At 32.6% G+C, this 20,195-nt stretch overlaps 2 protein-coding genes and 1 pseudogene across 2 annotated transcripts; 1 reads left to right on the forward strand and 2 right to left on the reverse strand.

Annotated features, from left to right (window-relative positions):
• Window positions 1-2,523: 2,523 nt before the first annotated feature.
• LOC112506655 lies at window positions 2,524-4,038 on the forward strand (annotated as a pseudogene).
• A 142-nt stretch (window positions 4,039-4,180) lies between these two features.
• Window positions 4,181-5,692, reverse strand: LOC112506662 (two-component response regulator ARR10-like). Its single transcript, XM_025110885.1, has 5 exons — window positions 5,629-5,692; window positions 5,359-5,508; window positions 4,899-5,273; window positions 4,681-4,757; window positions 4,181-4,492 (listed from the first exon to the last, which is right to left on the reverse strand). The coding sequence occupies exons 1-5, from the start codon at window positions 5,690-5,692 to the stop codon at window positions 4,181-4,183; spliced, it is 978 nt and encodes a 325-aa protein (XP_024966653.1).
• Window positions 5,693-8,740: 3,048 nt separating this feature from the next.
• Window positions 8,741-14,332, reverse strand: LOC112514363 (auxin response factor 5-like). The gene is made up of 14 exons (XM_025120803.1): window positions 14,230-14,332; window positions 13,806-13,918; window positions 13,364-13,462; window positions 13,210-13,266; window positions 12,516-12,668; window positions 12,348-12,432; window positions 12,113-12,203; window positions 11,746-11,910; window positions 11,539-11,661; window positions 11,255-11,330; window positions 10,793-10,928; window positions 9,650-10,707; window positions 9,327-9,517; window positions 8,741-9,075 (listed from the first exon to the last, which is right to left on the reverse strand). Exons 1-14 carry the CDS (start codon window positions 14,330-14,332, stop codon window positions 8,907-8,909), a joined length of 2,619 nt encoding a protein of 872 aa, XP_024976571.1. The 3' UTR covers window positions 8,741-8,906.
• Window positions 14,333-20,195: the final 5,863 nt, after the last annotated feature.

A 20,195-nucleotide genomic window follows, 5' to 3' on the forward strand; every position in this document is an offset into this window, starting at 1 on the left:
TTCATTTTTTTGTAATTATGAGAGGTTGATTAATCATTTTTATTGTGGAGGGTGTTAATCATGGATATTATCATCTTCACTATTTTAATTTTAGAGAAATACATGAAACAGTTTCATTAAAATTTCATTAAGTAGTATATGAAACAATTTCATAACCATATATGAAACAACTTCATCAAAAAAAAAAAAAATTATATGAAACAATTTCACAAGATTAAATAATTTCATAATTTTTTTTTCATAAAATTAAACAATAAAATCAACGGATGAGGGTGGTTTGCACGGTTTATATAAATTGGAGTGATTTTCATTTGATCGCTCATCTACATACATATATATACATATCGTTTATATATATATATATATATATATCATCAGATTAGATTATATGGAGGGAAATTTACGTAAATAATCATTTTACAAAATGGTTTTCACTTTTTAGTCATCTTAGAAACTTTTTCCTTCAAATAGCTAAGGTTTACAAAAGACCTTATGTGGAAAAGAATTTTCTATGTAAAATTTATTTTCAAGGCAAAAAAGAAAAAGAAAAATAAGTTAAAAAATTAATCTACGGAAAAAAAGGGGGGGTTTACGCAAAAAAAACTTTACATAGAAATTTTTATGCAAAAGACGTTACGTAGAAAATAGATTTTTTGCGTAAAAAAGTCTTCTCTTTTTTGCGTGAACTCCTCCATTTCGCGTAAAGTTCCAATTTTTAATTATTTTTTGCTTTTCAACTACATAATTTATTAATTAAAAAATACCATAGATAAATAATAAAAAATAACTTTAGAAATTAAGATAATAATCATTTTAAATTGGATAAAATCTTAAAAAATTTATTATATCTTTTTTAAAAAAATTATTTAATTAGAGTAAATTACGGATTTGGTCCTTGTTGTTTGCTGTTTTTTACGAAAATATCCTTAGGCTTCATTTATTATGGATTTGGTGCCTCTAGTATGCATTTTTCTGTTGGATCTGGTCCTGGACCAAATGGCCGTCCAATAGGTCCATTAAGACTGAGGGCAAAATGATATTTTTCTATTTTTCTGCATTTTAGTTTTTTTTAAATTAAGTTTAAAATAGAGATCAAATTGTATGATTTCAAAACTTGGAGGCCACATTTTAAAAATTCTCAAGACCCACGTCTTTGTCTCTCTTTTCACCGGCGGGTGTGATCTCACCGCTGCTCATTCTTCATCGGCATCTACCAACTACACCTTGTTGCCATTTCTTCTTAAGTTCTATCCTCAGGGTTGTCCTTGGAGGAGGGGGAGCTGGGCATCTGCCCAGGGCCCAAAAAGTTTAGGGGCCTAAAAAATTTATATTATTAGGTTTAGTAAAATTAATATGAAATGATTAAACTTAAGCCAAAATTTTACAAAATAAAAAAGCCCAAATTTATTAAAAGACAGAGGCCAAAGTCCAACTCTTCAACAATCCATTAATCCAATTATCCATGGGCCAGATCGGCAGACTACGAGAGCGAGAGCCAATGAGCGACGAGCCGACGTTTCATCTACATGTGATTCGATTCCAACAATCCAACGGTAACTCAGCAAGCGGCTCAACAGGCGATTTTAGGATGAAGTTTCTGATGCGTCGCCGACTTAAGGTTAAATTCAACTTTTACAGTTTCACTTTCAGTTCATTTGTTCATGTTTGATGTTTCTCAAGACTCAAATATCAAATTCTCAATTCTAGCTTATATGTGTAATGTGTTAATTGTTAATTTGTTATGATTTTGGGTTCACTGTTTCTCAATTCTCACAGTTCTATTCTGATTTGAAGTTCAAGATTCAAGATTTATTTTAATTGTTGTTCAAGTTCATCATCATTCACTCGGTGGGTTTAGGGTAGCAACAAAAAGGTATCTATTTTCTATTTATGTGTACATTTCTTTTTATTTGCCATGATAAGATTCGTATTTATTACCATACATATTTGAACATTTTGTTCAACAGTTTTCCTGAGAACTTTTAAATTTAGGCATTAGTTAGATCATTGTTTAGGGAAGATATAAGTGAATCATTGAATCAAGAACCCATGGAAGTTCTAAAGTGAGTGCATTCTGCACTTCTTGAAACTCTAGAGGGGAATTTAGGGCAAGTCATAATGCCAATTATGCCATAAAACTGGGCCATGTTATTAACTTCTTGAAACTCTGTGTGAAGTCATACAACCTTTGCTGTATCAATTCAGCCATATTATTAACTAGCAAAAGATCAAGAATCACATAGTGATAAAAGTTTTGATTTCATGTGTTTTTCCAATTGGTATTTAGCAAATTTGGTGTAAATTATATACATAATAACATAATACATGATTGACTTATTTGCTTACTAATTACGTTTCAATCTTTTTAAATGGCAGACTACAATTTATTGAAAAAAGAAGTTGACTTCTTCATTCTTCAGTATTCTATAATCCAAACTCAAATTCAACCGCTCAGCCACTCAGGTGCCTTTGTTCATCTTTATATTGATTTTATTGAATTGTTGTGAGTGTTAAATATTGATCATGTTGCCTAGAAAGTATAAGCACTTATCTGGAAGTGAGAAAAGGAAAAAAGGGAAGTTAATTGAACAACTGAAACAATCACAAAAAGGAGCCATGGATAAGTTTGTAAATACCGTAGGTTCTTCTAATCAAGAGTTAGATGACTTAGATGAACAAGATGTTGAACATCCAAATATGAGTGAAGATAATGAAAAGATTGATGGTGTGGGTGAACATGAGGTCCCCAATAATACTGAAAAATTATCCATTGATGAACAATCAATTTCGTTTTTTGATATTTGTGATCCAAGAAATTGGGATAATCTTGATACTAAATCAAGAGACATCCTAGTTGAAAAAGGACCTATTAGAGAATTGGATATTGTGTTTCCTTTAGATAACATGTGTAGACATTTTTCATATGCTTATTATGATAGAAAGCTAAGTAATGGTGAAACTAGTGATCGAAAATGGTTACTTTATTCAAAATATGAGGATAAAGTGTATTGTTTTTGTTGTAAGTTGTTCAAGTCTAAGAATTATAGAAATGCAATAGCTAACGAAGGATTTAGAGATGGGAAGCATCTTGGTGAAAGACTTAAAAGAACATGAGAATAGTATTGAACATATGAATAACATGTTATCTTGGAATGAAATAAGAGTAAGACAGAACACAAACCAAACAATCGATAAAGACTTACAACAAGAGATTTTAAAAGAGAAAGAACGTTGGAGGTAAGTTTTAGTAAGAATAATTGCCGTTGTGATGTAGTAAGAATAATTGCCGTTGTGATGTGTCTTGCTAAATATTCTTTGCCTTTTAGAGGATCAAATGAGTAGTTGTATCAACGTAGCAATGGTAATTTTTTGGGGTTAATTGAAATGAATGGAGAATTTGATGTGGTAATTCAAGATCATATTAGACGCATTCAAAATCATAAAGTTCATTATCATTATCTTGGCCCTAGAATTCAAAATGAGTTAATTTCTCTTTTGGCTCGTAATGTTAAAAGTTCTATCATGAAAATTATTAGAGATGCTAAATATTTTTCTATAATTCTTGATTGTACACCGGATGTGAGCCATCAAGAGCAAATGAGTTTAATCATACAATGTGTGAATATGTCCAGTGATAAAATAAAAATAGATGAGTATTTTATAGAGGTTTTAAAGGTTGATGATACATCTGATTTAAGGTTGTTCAATGAATTATTAGATGTACTTAAATCTCTCGATCTTAGTGTTGATGATGAGAAGGGTCAAGGTTATGATAATGGTTCTAACATGAAGGGAAAACACCAAGGGGTACAAAATCGATTACTTGAAGTTAATCCAAAAGTATTATATATGTCATGTGTTTGTCATAGCCTTAATCTTACTCTTAGTGATACGGCTCATTCTTGTGTTAAAGCTGTTTCATTTTTTGGAATTGTTCAATGCATATGCACATTATTTGCTAGTTCTACAAAAAGGGGGAAGGTGTTACTTCATAATATGTCAAACTTAACTGTAAAATCTTTGTGCAACACAAGTTGAAGTTAATAATATAACATGATTGTCGCCATAAGAAAAACAATTCAGATATCATAGTTCTATCTTTTGAGCAGGCCGATTGAGGTCCCTATCTTCAATTGGTTCATCACCACCCAAACCAATTTCGGTTATCCAACGCACGTCTTCAGTTTGAGGAAGAGACATGAACCGAACCCGTGTCCACCGCTTGTCCACCGTGATTTTGCCGACTAGATCCATTCGCCGTTGGCAAGCCTCTCGAACTTTGATCATTCATGTGATTCACTTCCGTCCGACATCCATTGAGTGACAAGCTAAGGTCATCAAGGTTAATTCTATCCTCTCCTTCGTTTTGATCACTTTGTAACGATGGCTTACAATCGAACTTTCTTCCATTGACACCTTGTGGAGAGATATTACACGATGAATTCGCCATTCTTCCCTTCTCAGTATATTTACATCTTCCATCACGACATTTCTGGTACAAGCGATAAAAAATTTAGATTACAACCTCAAGGACAGAGAAACACTACAACAAAATCGGGTTTATAGGACACTCCCAATTTCTAAGCATCCTAATAGACCTCTTTATAGGACTTAGTTTATAGGACCAAAAAAAAATGTCATATCTAAAGGTGTTGTAATAAGTTTATATGAAAAACTAACCTGAAGATGACTGGCAACCTGCGTTCTTGTAAGACCAGGAACATCCATAAGGTCAAGTATCTCCTTCGGATAACATCCTAATACCAAAACACGGATTTTAGCGATATACAACATAGCGAGAAAACATCGTTCGGACTTTTCATGTATTTCCGTGACGCACGTAACGAAAACTAATGTAATTGATCAAGAAAAATGTTGAAAGATCGATGAATTTATACTTCCTTCGCCGAGCTGAATGGCAGCATGAAGGAATTTGTCATGAAGTTCTCGGGTCCACTCGACGCGTATCTTCGTCTTCACCCTATCGTCATAATCTTCGGACGATTGGTAGACTAGATGTTTCGTTGGCTTGCCTCTATACGTCCGTTTACGCCCCAAACATCGATGATTATCCTGTATACGTTCTTCTATTCGGGCAGCGTTACGAGTCGTGTTCTTGTTTTGACACTCGTCGTGCTTACGGATTCTCTCTTTGATCGCATACTGACGTATACCCATTGCAGCATCTTTAGTAAGTGGCCTTTTGAGAACCAGCAAAGCTCCATTCTTGAGAGCTTCAAGTATGATGGTGTCATCGTCTTCCTCAGACATCACTTAGAGTATAGAACAAACAAACGTTTAAGGTTCCATAAGTATTGAAAAAGAATGGCAACAAATCTATGGCAATTTAAAACCAACCCATAGATAGCAAGTCGATACGCTTCGCCAATCTAATAAACGTATAAACGTCCACATCGGTTATGTCTCTATCGATAAGCAGGAGGTCGAATTCGTTCGCCTTCTCCGATAGCAATCTTAAAGCCAGCCCGGAATTATCAGCACACGTAACTAATAAGAGCAAGACAAGGAACAAGAATAAATTATTCTAGAATTAGCGATTGTACAAGACACTTTTTGAGAAGTGTCGTATGAATACATCTTAACAAAACTGCTAATGAAGATTGTTACCTTGAAATGAACAAGAAGATAGCAAGCAAGCAACAGAAGCAAGAAGGTCCTTCTTTTCATCCATAACCAGAACTTTCAAATCTGTGTGAGTGTTTTGAGAACAGCCATGGCACCTGCACATTTTTAAGCACAAAGAAATGAAGAGAGAGGTGAGGATGTGAAATGGGTATTGATTTATAAGCATATAAATAGAGAAGAGAAGGGGTTGGAATGAGATGTCATGAGTAAATGATGCACAAATGGTCACACAATTTCCAGCCATTAAATATTGTGGTAAAAAGGGTGTCATCAATTGAAACATAGATTTTTTTAATTTTTTTTTTATTAATCTGAATATTCAATTTGTTATATGAGCCGATTAATCCCAGGGCAACCATCTGCTTTGCAGATAGTTCGAAGTTACTGCATTTGAACCTCCGTGGCCATAAGGAGATTTTTATTCCTTCTTGGATTTGAACTTGGGATCTCGTGATACTTTTGACCTTTCGAGTCAAGCTAAAACTAATCAGGTACCATCCTTGTAGTTATTGAAACATAGATTTGTTGTTTATTATTAATGAGTGAATATAAAGCGATTATTTTAAATTTTTTAAATGAAGAGTTTGAATTACGTTCAATCGAAAAAGAAGGGGACAGATATTGAAACCAATCATTAGATGTTTGAGACTCGTAAGAAGGGGATTTTTTTTTTGCCACAATGTTGTAGTATAAAATTGTTTGCTTACACATGTTTTATTAAGGATTAAAAGGGTACTCGTGTAATACATCGAGACATTTCTTGATTTCAGTGTTTTGTTTTATTTTTTTTTTATATCAATATAATATGGTTTTATATGATTTTTTGAGAAAGCGATAATGTTTTTATTTTTGAATAAAATATAAATTTGAAAATATCATAAAATTTTGAAAAAATATATATACATCGATATCAGTATCAAATTAATATTTTTAAAAGTTCTTGTGTTTTGATGTAATTTTCTTTAATTCAATTTTTTTAATTATAATTTAATTTAGACTAATAACAAAGAAATTTAATTTAGGTTTAATAATATATTTATTTATAAAGATAATAACTAAGTATTCTATAAAAACTCAATGATTATCTTAATTATATTTTAAATTTTTTATATTTAAAATGATATGTTTATCCAATATTTAATTATGTTTAAGGGTAGTTAGTTACATGAATTCAAATATGGAGCTTTAATAAATTGTACTTATGCACAATTTACTTCATTCATAAAAAATAGTTTTTAAGAATTTTTGTCGAATGCTTTATAATATAGTATAAATATGTTTAGTATGTCAGATAAAATAAAACAAAATATATTTGAAGTGATATTGGAATGGAATAATAAAGAAATTAGTGTGACAAAATTGCAATTTTTTATCTCATTGAAATTTGTAGAAAAAGCAAAACTGACAAGACTAAATTGTAAAATAATATTATGATATTATTGATATAATATATACGTAATATAAAATATTATATATTATAGTATCATCTAAATATATTGTATATTATAAATATACTATATATATTATAAACATATTGTAGTATATTACCAAAATATGTTATATTATATATCATCAAAATATGTTATAAGCATATTTATATTATATTTTTGTATATGATGTAATATATATTATATATAAGGTCAGGTTCGGGAAAAAACCGTAAAAAATAAAAACTGAGAAACATCATAGTAACCGTTCATCTAGACAGTATGTGCATGTACATACAAATAATTTGGAAGCAATTTGTCTGGTACATAGATTGAGCATTACATTGTTATTTCTCAAACATTATTTCGCATTCCATAAATAGTATCGTTTTGTAATGGGTTCAATACGATCACATCCACATCCCCAACGGGATTCGAAGATTTCTTTTTCCGTTTATATGAGATATTTTAAATCAAATGTGTTAAACATTACACTCAATTCAAAATGGTCCATGTTTAAATCTCACATATTTCATAATTTTGTTTGTATGCAGTATCAGATATTTATATGTTAAGAAAATCACAACATCAGACGTAATTTTTACATCAAATATATTATGATTAAGTTTTTTTTTTGGACTTTTTCTTATGATTTAGTATATATTGTATATAAAAATATATTATGTATTATAAATATACTATGATATATATTATCAAAATATATTGTATATAATAATGTTATATTATATATCATCAAAATATACTATAAGCATGTTTTATATTATATATTTTAGGGAAAGGTTTATTTGAGAAGTAAAGAAGTGATCCTAGTCTTTTACACGGTCAAGATTGGTCAAGAAGTAATCCTATTTTTTTTTTTTTTTTTGCAGCATTGACCGGTCAAGATTTGCAGGTTTGATTAGTCAATCGAAAAATAGAAGGATAGTTTCATAACTTTTACAAATAGGCGGCAAACAAGTTTATATGTGAACTTATAGTTCATATGTGAATCAGTTAATTAGTTCATATGTGAATCACACGGGTTCACATATGAACATATAGTTCATATGTGAATAACAAGGGTTCGCATATGCACTTATTTTGCCGCCTATTTGTAAGAGTTACGAAACTATTCATCTATTTTTCGCATACCATGTTCGATGATACTTCTTAAGTTATCTGTTATTCACAATGTGTTAAAAGTTATTTTGTTAATGAGAGGATATATGAGAAAGAAAATTTGTAATATATCCATAATAATATTTATTTTAATTTTTAATTTAAAATTACCAAAATTACTAATTTTCTAATTAACTTTAATATTATTTATAGTTTATATTGATCTTACGGATCTCAAATACACGTTTATATTTGGAAAACTGTTGTATAATTGAAAATGTGTTGTATTAACTATTTTATACAACACTATTTGAAAAAACGTCTTGTAAACCCATCTTTTTATATGACAATTTTCAAAAGGGTCCTATAAAATAGCTTATATGACACTTAATTTTAAAACGTCAAAAAAACTTGTTAAAATACCTAAAAATGTCTTGTAAACTTATTGTAACATTTTTAGATAACATTTTTAAATTAAAGCATGAAAACAAGTGTGATTCAGATGTAGGGATTCAGACAGATAATGTATCTTAATTGATCATATAGCATTTTCAAATGTTAACAATCCTTCCGTCTTAACAGTATCTCATAAGCTACAACAGGATGTTTTCCTCACTAAGCTCTCATCACTCATTTCACATCTACAAACAACAATCCAAACAGATTTTCGCAATCTTTTCGCTACCTCTCATCTCATCCACGATGACCGTTGGATCACGTGGGCCCAACCCAAGTGCGGGCCCCGTTGTCCGACAACGGGCCACCGTTGATCCCCGCCTGCAATGCTGCGTTACTGTTGAGAAGCTGCATTCCCTCTTCACCCATCTGCTGAACTTCCGAAGGTGATAGAATCCTGATGCATCGCACACACCCGACAAATTCCCTGCATTTACACCACCATTTAACCATTTTGTCGTTAATATATGCGAACAAATTGATCAAACCGATGGAACTTGATCGTTCACACTTGCCATACATTTTAAAGGCCAATATGTAAAAAACCAAACGGGCACAGTATATCCCACCCGGAGAGCGGGTTTGTGGAGGGTAAGATGTAAGCAGACGTGACCTCTATCAAATAGTTGAGCAGTTGTTTCCAACAAGGACATAAATATTGTAGAAAAAGGAACTTACTCCCATGGATCGTCTCCAACGAGAAGGACATCATTCTCGAAATCTACATACACCAACTTCCAACCGGATCCTCTCGAATCATTAAGAAGTCCCTCGAGCCCAAACATCTTTTCTATTTCCGAACAAAGTTCATCGTAGTTCTTGAAACTCGAAACATCGATAGACCTCCCCACCGACCCTGCCTTTTGAATCTGCAACACCCAAGAAAACAAGCTTTAAACAAAGATCGATCTACACAAAGTGAAACCCTTTTTTTCCATGTTTCAAACTCCATTGTTGTAGTGTTTCGACTTCAATGCATAATCAACATAAAGAGTTCTGACCTTTGTGTAGGTTCGTACACGAGGAGGAGCAGCAACTTGTTGCCACGAATTATTCGTCAAAAGTCCGCTATCATCGAATTCTCCGTTGCTAGAAGACGCCCCACCTGAGTTATCCGGCAATTCTTGCACCGAGTAAGCTTGAGAATCGACAAGACTCGCTGAAGTGATTTGCGACTGAACGTCTTGGCTCGAGCTAAAATTGTTGCTCACTAAATAATTTGATGGATTTTGGAACTCGATATCTTTCAAGTTGCAAAACTCATCCAAAACGGTACTCGAGACCGAAGGATCAACCACCGTGCTGCCGCCATTGCTACCTTCGAAATTGAGGCAATTATAGGCATTGACACTTTGGCTATTGTGGTGGCTCTCATCTGATAAGTCTTTGAAACCATACACATTTGAAGGTCCTGTATTTGGTTGGAAGAAACATTTCGAGTTATTATTCACATGTGAATCCCATGTTTCTTGTCCGAGAGATGGATACGGATTCAATACGTTGGTATCGGGGTACGGGAATAATCCGTTAAGACTCGAAGAATCGATCTGCGGTGAATCAAATTGTTGAGCATGGAGTATGCTGGAATCAAACGGTGATAACTGGTTAAGAAACGGTAGCTCGTGTACAAGATTCTGCGGACTGTTGATCGGCTTTGAAGACGTAACCTGCATCGACTCGGATTTCATTGTTTCTGAGCAAATGGAAACCGGTGTTTGGTTCGTGGGTTTCTGTTGGGGTTGTTGGTTTCCCAAAAGATTTGTGGAGGATTGTGGTGGTGAAATTGATGTTACATTAGCGGTGTTGGTGGTGGTGTTGGGTTGAATGAGGTGAAATTGTGGGCGGTTTTCGGATTGTAACGGGGTTCTATTAGCGGCAAAAGTATCGTGAACAGGTGAAATGGATGCTGCATTATTACCATTTTGAGGTTTCATCAACATCTTGATCAGCTGTTCCGACCATAAGCTTGACATCGAAGGGTTCGAGAAGTTCCCGTTTACGGTTTCTGGGGCCCGCATGAATGGCCGGCTTACCATATTGTCCCATTCGGTTTGTGCTCCTAATAAAATACGAAAAACATCACTAAAAGAGTACTTAAAGAGATGAACAAAAAAAAGGAGGTTAAACAAGAAGATGGAACTCACCTAGAAAAGCCGAATTGAACGGTCGTTTAAGACTCGAAGTGAGAGCCGGGAAAATGAAGAGACTTTCTGGGGCTTCGATATCCCATGGACTCACTCGACTTTGCTTATCACCGCAACCAGGCTCATCCCACTCGACCTGATTTCATTAACACAACACTTATCAAAAAGGTCATTTGGCACAAGTTCTATTGAGAGCCTCTAGGCCAACGGTGGAATCGGCCACAGAAACGCTTGGATAAACCAAACCAACCGAGCCCAGTATATCCCACCCGGAGGTGGGGTCTGGGAGGGGTAAGACGTACACAAACCCGACCTCTACCTCAAAAGACAGTAGAAAGGTTGTTTCCGTGAAGACCCCCGCCTTGTGATGGAAACGCTCGGATGTGGTCAAGTTTTCATAAGGGAATTCAATAGTTACGGGTTAATATTTCACGTGCGATAAGGTAATCATGGCTCAAGTACCTGAAGATTGTGCCACTTAGAGCCGGGCCATCGTAACGGATCCACGTCACTTATACCGACAATTGTGCCCATATATCTGCATTAACAACAAGATGACCAATTAGCATACATACGACAATATGGAATCGCACAGTCATAATCGGCCAGTGGCACCCGGGTTACCGGTAGATCCCAACCTCCCAGGAGGCCGAGGGTTCAAGCGTCACCATCAATGAAAAGTGTGTACGAGTTTTGCCGTATATTAATATTAATATGCTAAACAACAGTATTTTATTCACACATACCTGCGTTTCCCTGATTCATCGGTTTCAAACATCATTCCAAACCTCATTCCTACGGAAAGCTGTGTCCCGTAAACCGACTTCCGAAATCTCGCCAACGGAATGACGAATTCCGATGGACATGCCCTAAATGAATCGAAATGGATAGCGAAAATTAGTAACCATTCGTTATAGATATCTTTTCGTGATATAATCATATGAGACAGCTACCTCGGATTGTAGAATATTGTAAACGGGCTTCGATTAGCAGCGGCATGAGCTGCAGCAGCAAGGACTCCTATGTGCATGCTATCGGCCGATAAAACCGATGACGGCAAAGACGTTTGTTGACGATTTGCTCGCCTCACTCCCAACAATAACTGTGATTTCTCATCCCTATCAGCAAAAAAGTTACATACAATGTTAGTTTCAAATACATAGAGATGGCCAAAAACCGGTCTGAAGAAGTTGGCTGATTACATGTAGATTCGAGCAAGCAAATATCGAACTTTGAATCATAATGAAACCCCATTTTTCTTCCTAACGGATATGAGTTCGCCAACGAAGTTGATGGAAATCGAAATCGAAAGAATCATACCTGATAAAGAGAACGGCGTCGCCTTGTTTAAGCCTTTTTGCACTAACAAACATACTCCAACCGGTAGTTAGTAGGTGTCGTTTCGGCTGCCCTGCATCATAAACGAAATCACGGCAACGAAGTTTTATTACAAGAACTCGCATCAAAGCACCAAACAATATGGAAACAGTAATGATCCCTAAATCGCAATCAATCCCACATTAAATTTCGTCATGAAGAGAGTTTAGGAGCTCACCCCGATATATATGACGAAATGTCCATGTGTTATCGTGTAAATCTCGAACGATAAGCTCTTGAGTTGGAGGTTGCATTGAAAAATCCTGATGGAGAAGAATAATGGTTAGTGAAATTTGAGCTCAAATGACAGTTTTAATGTTTTTGCAGTTAAAAACGGAAATGGTACCAATTGCGGAAACAGCTTTTCCGCTGCTCTACGAGGTACAGAAAAGCCGCCATGCGTGCTCGTATCGCTCGGGGTCAAAGTCTTGCAGAAGAATTCTGTTGGATGTCTACTCGGCTTCATCCCAAAGTCGGGTATAGGAAGAACATCTTTTTCCTGATTTCCATGCGGATTCACGCAACATTCGATATTAGGTACCAATTTTTATGGTAAAACTTATGCGAAAAAACCGAGTAATTTGACTTTTTAATCCATCAAAGTAGACTTTTTGTTGCAAATGTAAACCAAACACAGCATTTTGCAAGAAAGATGCCAAGTATGATCATTTCTTGAAAGCTACCGAGTTCTTTTCGATATTTCCATCGGAAAAATGGTCAGTTTGCTCCGAAATGTCAATCGCTCGATAAAAAGTCTCTATTGGTCTTATTCTTATTGTGCGCCTTGTGAGCGCGTTTGGATCCGCGAAGGAAATCGCTCGGATGTTCCCCGTGAAAGATACTCCCTCCGTTTCAAAAAAAGTAGTCCAATTTGGATTTATAGCGACTTAAACATCGTAGAAATTAGTTTTTTTCCTCTCTAAAACGGAATCTTGCAATTTCGAACAGAAAATAGCCAAGTTGACACTCAAAAAGTCAAATTTTGACATGGACTGAGGTCAAACTGAAGTAACACAAGATATTTATACGGCGGGACCCACCGAATTCACGGGTCGAAGGCTCATTTGGGCGTAGATCTCATCGGTTTCTTTATCTGCCTATTTAAACAATCAAAAAAAACTTGAGAGAATTAAAGAAAGCATAATCAAAGCCGAAAAAACTGGACAATAGTTTGATAGAATTAAGGAGACATACGTGTAACGTAGCATTTAGAACTTGGCACAACAACTGTGACGGAAGATTCGGATAGTTGGGAACTTGTGATGTTGCGGTTCTATTGGTCGAAACTGCAACCTGTTAAAGCAAATTATGTCTTGATTTAGATCCGCAATCCCAAAAACCAAATAAATCTCCCTATGGGACTCGCTAAATCAGCTACGGTGTTGTTTGTTTACGGCTTAATGAGAGCTTAATAGACTGAACAACTTATTTATGGTCAGCCATAGAAGCATGTTTGTTTACGACTTAATCAATAAGTTGTGGCTTTTGGTTGGCATTTCGTCGTTAAGGCGTAGTTTTTTCCGTTTCTTTTTCCAATTCTACACTTCAGATCTAAAACAACCAATTTATTCAAGAAAACTGCAAATTACACACAAGATTTGTTCAAAAACAATCCAACAAATTACAGAAATCAAACCTGTTCACTGTGGCCTTGTGGGAAGTAATACACAAGGCTTCCCACCTGTGGCAGAGATACCAATGGACCAGCACATGCATGCCATAGCTCTGAATTGATTGGCTTCTTTATCACTGCAAGTTTCAGCAAATATTCACATCTATTCACAAGTATTCTAAAAACCCAGAAAGATAAGAGCTAACAAGACTAATCTTCCATGGTTCGAATCTCGAAACCTTTATGACCATGAAGGTTCACAACGATTCGGGCCATTTATGTCCTCAGTTGGCCCGAATACACACAGTTATATCATTTTGTGTGCAATTCTTTAGGGTTTGAGTCTAGTTTCTAACTGTTGCAAAATGTGATGAATACAGAAGAGTGGATTTGAACACTTGGGGGTAGAATTTGGAAAAAAAGTGTATAGGAAAGTAGAGAAATTTACCAGAATGGTCCTGCATTTCCTTCAACAATTTCATTTCTTCAAGTAAACTGTGTGTCCCACTGTTCACACCTGTTGAATTGAGCTTCTCTTCAATGGTGGTCATACTACTAACCTTTCTACATCAACAACTTTTAAAGACCAAAAATGAGGGTCTTTTTCATAAAATCATCAAGTAATCAAATCAAAACTTGATAAACCCAACAATCCTTTCCAAAAAAAGATCCAATGCTTGATCATACCCACATAGGTTTTCCATCTCAAGAAACAAAGAAACCCCACCTGAGATATTCATATTCAGATTGAACCCAAAAACAAAACAGAAAGCCCCTTCACATTTCTTAGGAAGCACCGAAAGAAAACAAAGGAATCTAATGGTCTATTTTAGGAGGCAAACACAGAGGGAATCTAAGATAAAATCCAAATGAACACAGAAGCCATGCCCCAAAAACCCACAACCAAGAAACACAAACCTGCAAAATCTAATGTGGGGCTAACTTGTAATCAAAACAACAAACCAGCAAAAAGAAAGAAAGGACTGTTTTTTGCATCAAAGCACGCCTATCAAAGCATAGGAGTGCTGTGTCTTTGAGTGATTATAGGGTCCTCCATGGAAAAAGCAATCACCTTTCTGTGAAAGTGGTCATAATACTGATCTTCCACCCCTCTCTTCACTCCACAAACAAACAAAAAAAGAAACATACCCAGAAACCCTTTGTGTATTTAAATAATCTCCACCTTTTTTTTAAAAAAGAAAGAGAGAAAGAAAAGGGGGAATGCATGCTGTAATCGCTAACCTGCTGTCAAACACTTGGTGTGCAATTGGGTGATTACATTTGCAGCTTTCAACTCAGAGATTCAAGATTTCTGAGTGTTTAATTAAATCCAACCAAAAATCTTGCAGAACAGAGAAAAAGGGGGAAGAGTATGGATACACGAAAACGAACTCACACTTTCAAGATCAAGACAAAAGAGAGAGTATTAAAAAATTGGTAGTTTACTTTTATACTTCATCTACGTAGGAAACACAAATTCTGTATTAAATATACTACATCCAATATACGGAAACTTCCCATGTAAAACCTTATGGGTGGTATCTGATTGATTTGATCTTGACTCTAAAGTACCAGGAGGTTTTAGATTTAAATCTAAGGATAAATAAAAATCCCCTTATAGTCATAGAGGTTCAAATGCGGTGACTTCGAGCTATCGATAAAACGGGTGGCCGTTCTAAGATTAATCGGCTTGAATAACGGGTTAAATATCCAGGTTAATCAAAAAAGAAATTGGTATATAAATAATTTATTTTTTAATTTAATATAATAGTATGTATTTGAGAATATATGACGTTGGAATAAATTTTTGTGATGTAATATAATAATAATTATTATTATTTGAATTAATAATATAATTCTCATTAAACAATAATAGTAAAACGAATAAATGATGTATGTTTGATTGTTTATTTATGTATTTTTTTATAATTAAATGAATTTTATATACAATGTTTATTTACAAAAAGTTATGATATTAATTAATTAGAGTGTTTAATTACTTGGCTGTATTAGTTTCATCTATTGAACGAGATAAAAAAATGTCCCCTCACATTAATGACCTTAAAGGTGGGTTTTATGTGAGGTCGTTTGGAATTGCTGGTAATCAATTTTTTACCTAAATTATACTGTTAGTAACTTTATTTAATAAATAACATTTGCTTTAATATGTAGAATTTATCAGACTTTTGCAATTAGAAACTTATTGAACTGAACTAGCTTTCGACCTCTGTTTAGGTTTCAAGATTTCATGCCCACTTATAATAAATGCATCTGGATCGATTTTCCTGTTCTATTGAAAAGGGAGAGAGAGCGTAACAACAAGAAAACAATTGGTTTTTCTCTTGTTCTGTAAAATGGTTACTTTTTTTTATCGAAAACTTATTCGAATCAATTTTATCGTTTATGCTTCAAACGGGATTCGATCCACTTTGCAAGAAACAAGATTCAACGCGACGCATGAACGGGAATCAAAGGATTCAGTAACGACTAAAATCGACATTTAAAAGATACAAACATATGAAGGGTTTGGGATTGCTTATTCAAAATAACTTGTGCATTTTTGTAAAAGTGTTTATTAACTTATGTGGTATCAAACCGTAGTTTTGTAAAAAATGTTTGGATTAGCTTATAGCGGTACCAAATAGTAATAAGCTGATAAGTTGTTTTTTAGTGTTTGGCAAATTTTGTTTATATATGTAAAATGACCAAAAAAGACAGTCTTCCATATTATTGACTTATGTGAGTGTTTGGGATTGCTTATTAACTTATGTGATTTTTTAACATGTAAAAAATTATTTTTCATCATTTATAATAATATTTTGACAATAATTTATATCAATAAAATTAATAATTAACAAACATGGTTAAAATGGTAAACTGATAATAAACAGTTTTTCACAAGTCATGAATGATTAACTTATCAAAAACTGCTTATCATCGATGTGAGACTAAAATAAGTTAAAAAACACCTAAAATAAGCAATCCCAAACATCCCCGAAAACAAAATATTATATTTGTGTAATGAATTAAATATTTGAATCTAAAATAAAATGTTTTTTATAATATTTTAATAATAAAAAATAATTTGATATAATTTTATTTTTTATTTTTTTAAATTGATTAGAAAAGACAGTATTTGATAAGAAAGGGAGAGTTTTGAGGGGTGGCAATAGAAGGCGCAAATTAGCACGTGGGTTACGAGGAAATGTAAAAGGGGTCCTTTCGATATGCTTTTTTCAGGGATCGCGACTTTCGGGGCTTTTTGCTTTTCGATTTTTGGGTTACTTTTCAACTTTTACCCCTCCTCTTTTATATTTTAACGAAATTAGTCCCTTCAACTAATGTAAAACCAGATTAACCCCTTTCTATTCCCTTCTCAACTTCATTCAATAAGCTTCTCAAATGGTAGTTCAATAAATAAATGTATCTTTTTTATATGCAATTCCTCCTTTTTTTTAATATATATTTTTAATGAGAAAAAAACAATTATTAGTCATATACTCACATTATTACAATTGTATTGTTTATTTTTTTATTCAATTTTAATTAAATTAACTATAAAACTCCCCTTTTTAAATAAGCATGTAATTGAAATTTGTTTTGTGAATATACTAGTCGTGTATCCGTGTAATGCAGCGGAGAACCGTGAATTTTAACGATTTTGAAGTTTCATTGGTTTTATTAGAAAAGATTTAACGATGATATAAATTACATTTGGTCTTTACATATTAATACAATTTGAATAAATAAGAGTTATGGTCTCAATTACAGTTTATCGATGAAAAAAATTGTATGATAGTTTAAAATCCAACATATTTAAACGACTCCACAAATGTGTTCGATTTACACCAAGAGCAAAGAATCAAAAGAGCGAGACCGAGAGTTTTAGAGCAATTGAATGAGAGATGAATAAAAGAACTTTTAATAACTCATGGTGAATATCAATTTGAATCTCTCCTCCGGGGATGGAAGAAGACATAGAGATATGAGAAGGTGAAGACATGAGTTAAAGGTGTCAAAAGTATCTTGAAAACATGGAAAAAAAAAGGTAATAATGTGCATTGGTAGCTTGTATTATATGTTATTTTAATTGTAGATTAAGATATTTTAAAACTAAATGCATAAAGTAGTAGTACTTAATGCATTATAAGTTGTTTTTAAGACTTTTAAGACTTTGTACATAAATGTATAGTACTTTGTGCCTTCAAAATTATTTTTAAAACTTTTAAAAAATCTAGTTTATAAGATAGTATAGATATAACTAAAATCATAATAACACAATTTTTTCCTTTTTTTAATTATATATACAATAAAAAGAATTTATCAGTAGTATAATTATACTATAACAATTATACTGTTTATTTATTTTTCAGTTTTAATCAGGTTAACTATACAAATGCTCAATTATACTGTTAATGTTATATGTTAAGTAATTTCGTTAAAATAAGATGAGATTTGTGTGATTTATATGCCTACAAGATTATGAATACTTGATTGATATTGATTTTATTCAAATATGTATGATTAAAATTTATAAACATATAATGGTATTTGTTTATGGTTTTGCATAAAAGTTAAGAGAAAACATGATGAGAGAGGAATGGCAGGTTTAGTAAAGTTGGAGGACAAAATTTGTAGATTCTATAAAAGTAGAGGGGGTTAAAGTGGATATAAAATTCCATTTGTCCGACTTGTACCGTCCCCTCTCTCTGATTTCTTTGACTAGCTGTCACGCGTGCCGCTCACGACTATTTAAAAGAAGCGCAATTTAGCAAATGGGACACGTAAGCCACTTTCCACCGTTTGGTAAAATAATACAAGAAGTATTTTGATTACAAATTAAAAAAAAATGATGTTTGACGAACTAACTCATAAGTTATTTGGTGTCTGATAAATTAATTGATAAAAAATATAAAATAATTAAAAAAGATATCTTAATTAATATTTTTCTTAAAAATATATTTAATAATTAAATTAAATATTTAAACTATTTAATATATTTTTTTATCTATGAAACAATATAAATATAACTTTAATCTTTATATTAAATAAATAGTATTAAAATTGTTATATTTGTGTTTTAATAACTAAATATATTTAATAAAAATATGAAAAGAATTAATATGATTAATAATTATTGTAGTACTTAATAAATAATATTAATGTATAATTTATAATTAAAATCTATTTTCAATTTATATTAATTAATATAAATTTTTATTTATTTTTAATTAATATTAACGAGGGTTATTTTATATCAAAACCCTATTCCAAATAGTGTTTCAATAAGCTAGTTTGTGCATCCAAACGTATAAGAGCATTTTCAACAGATTTTTCAAAATAAATATTTTGGCAAAATGAAAAAACAGGAAAGAGATTGAAATTCTCCAAATTTATAGAACTCTCCAAAAATGACCACTTATGGAATAAACTTATTTTTAGCTTTTTTACCAATGAGAAATCTTGAAATTAAATGTATAAAAGAGACATAATATTTTAATAATATAATTCATATTGTAATTTCGAATTAAAAAACTGTTGAAGATGAATATAAATCTTTTTTAGATATTTTGACTTTTGTGATTCTATATTTTGAAGAATCTGTTGGAGATGATCTAACATCCTAACTCCTATTTATCTTATCAGATAAGATACTGATTCATCAAAACAAAATCATATACAACAATTAATCTGGTAAGTGTCAACCCTGTAAGAGACTTCACCTTCACTTACCGATAAGACTCTCGGTTCTTGCATCGATCTTACTGGGTAAAATTATGTGTCATTGTCATGTACATCTGGTAAGGTAGGTGACGCGATAAACGGCTTGTTAATTTATGTTTCAAAATGCAATAAATGTTGTTGCAATTTCTATTTTATATAGCATGCTTATTGTTTTACAAGGCTCGGCATGCCATGGCACAATGCTTATCTCCAACGTGGGTTAAACTCGTGATACGTCATGGTCCATTGCACACTTTTTAGTAAGACATTATGCGATCTTCTTTTTAAAATTTCACCTTTTTGTGTTTTATTATTAGTTTGTAATATATAACCTAGTTGTATATGGTTCATATATTAGTAATACATATACATATATATCTATACTATATTATAAAGCATTTGACAAAAATTCTTAAAAACCATTTTTTATGCATATAGTACTGTTTATTAATGCATGTTACTTAAAACTCAAGATTACAAATAGATTGTGCATAAGTACAACTTATTAAAGCTCCACATTTGAATTCGTGTAACTAACTGCAGATAAATATAATCAAATACAAGATAAATATCTCATTTTTAAATATAAAAAATCTAAAGTATAATTATCGAGTTCTAATAGAATACTTAATTATTATCCTAATAAAACGTTATATTATTAAACAAAAAATAAATTATTTCATTATTAAA

The sequence above is a fragment of the Cynara cardunculus genome (assembly GCF_001531365.2).
Source record: "Cynara cardunculus var. scolymus isolate 2C chromosome LG 1, CcrdV1, whole genome shotgun sequence".
Lineage (NCBI taxonomy): Eukaryota > Viridiplantae > Streptophyta > Magnoliopsida > Asterales > Asteraceae > Cynara > Cynara cardunculus.

Excerpts from the sequence above, each read along its gene's own strand:
- LOC112506662 (XM_025110885.1), bottom strand. The coding sequence starts at position 5,692 with ATGGATGAAAAGAAGGACCTTCTTGCTTCTGTTGCTTGCTTGCTATCT. Across the intron at positions 5,274-5,358 it reads TATCGACTTGCTATCTATGG|TGATGTCTGAGGAAGACGAT; the intron begins GTTGGTTTTAAA and ends CTATACTCTAAG. Across the intron at positions 4,493-4,680 it reads AGGTTGCCAGTCATCTTCAG|AAATGTCGTGATGGAAGATG; the intron begins GTTAGTTTTTCA and ends CGCTTGTACCAG.
- LOC112514363 (XM_025120803.1), bottom strand. The coding sequence starts at position 14,332 with ATGACCACCATTGAAGAGAAGCTCAATTCAACAGGTGTGAACAGTGGG. Across the intron at positions 12,204-12,347 it reads ATTTCGTCATATATATCGGG|GGCAGCCGAAACGACACCTA; the intron begins GTGAGCTCCTAA and ends TTTATGATGCAG. Across the intron at positions 9,076-9,326 it reads GTTGGAGACGATCCATGGGA|GGAATTTGTCGGGTGTGTGC; the intron begins GTAAGTTCCTTT and ends GTGTAAATGCAG.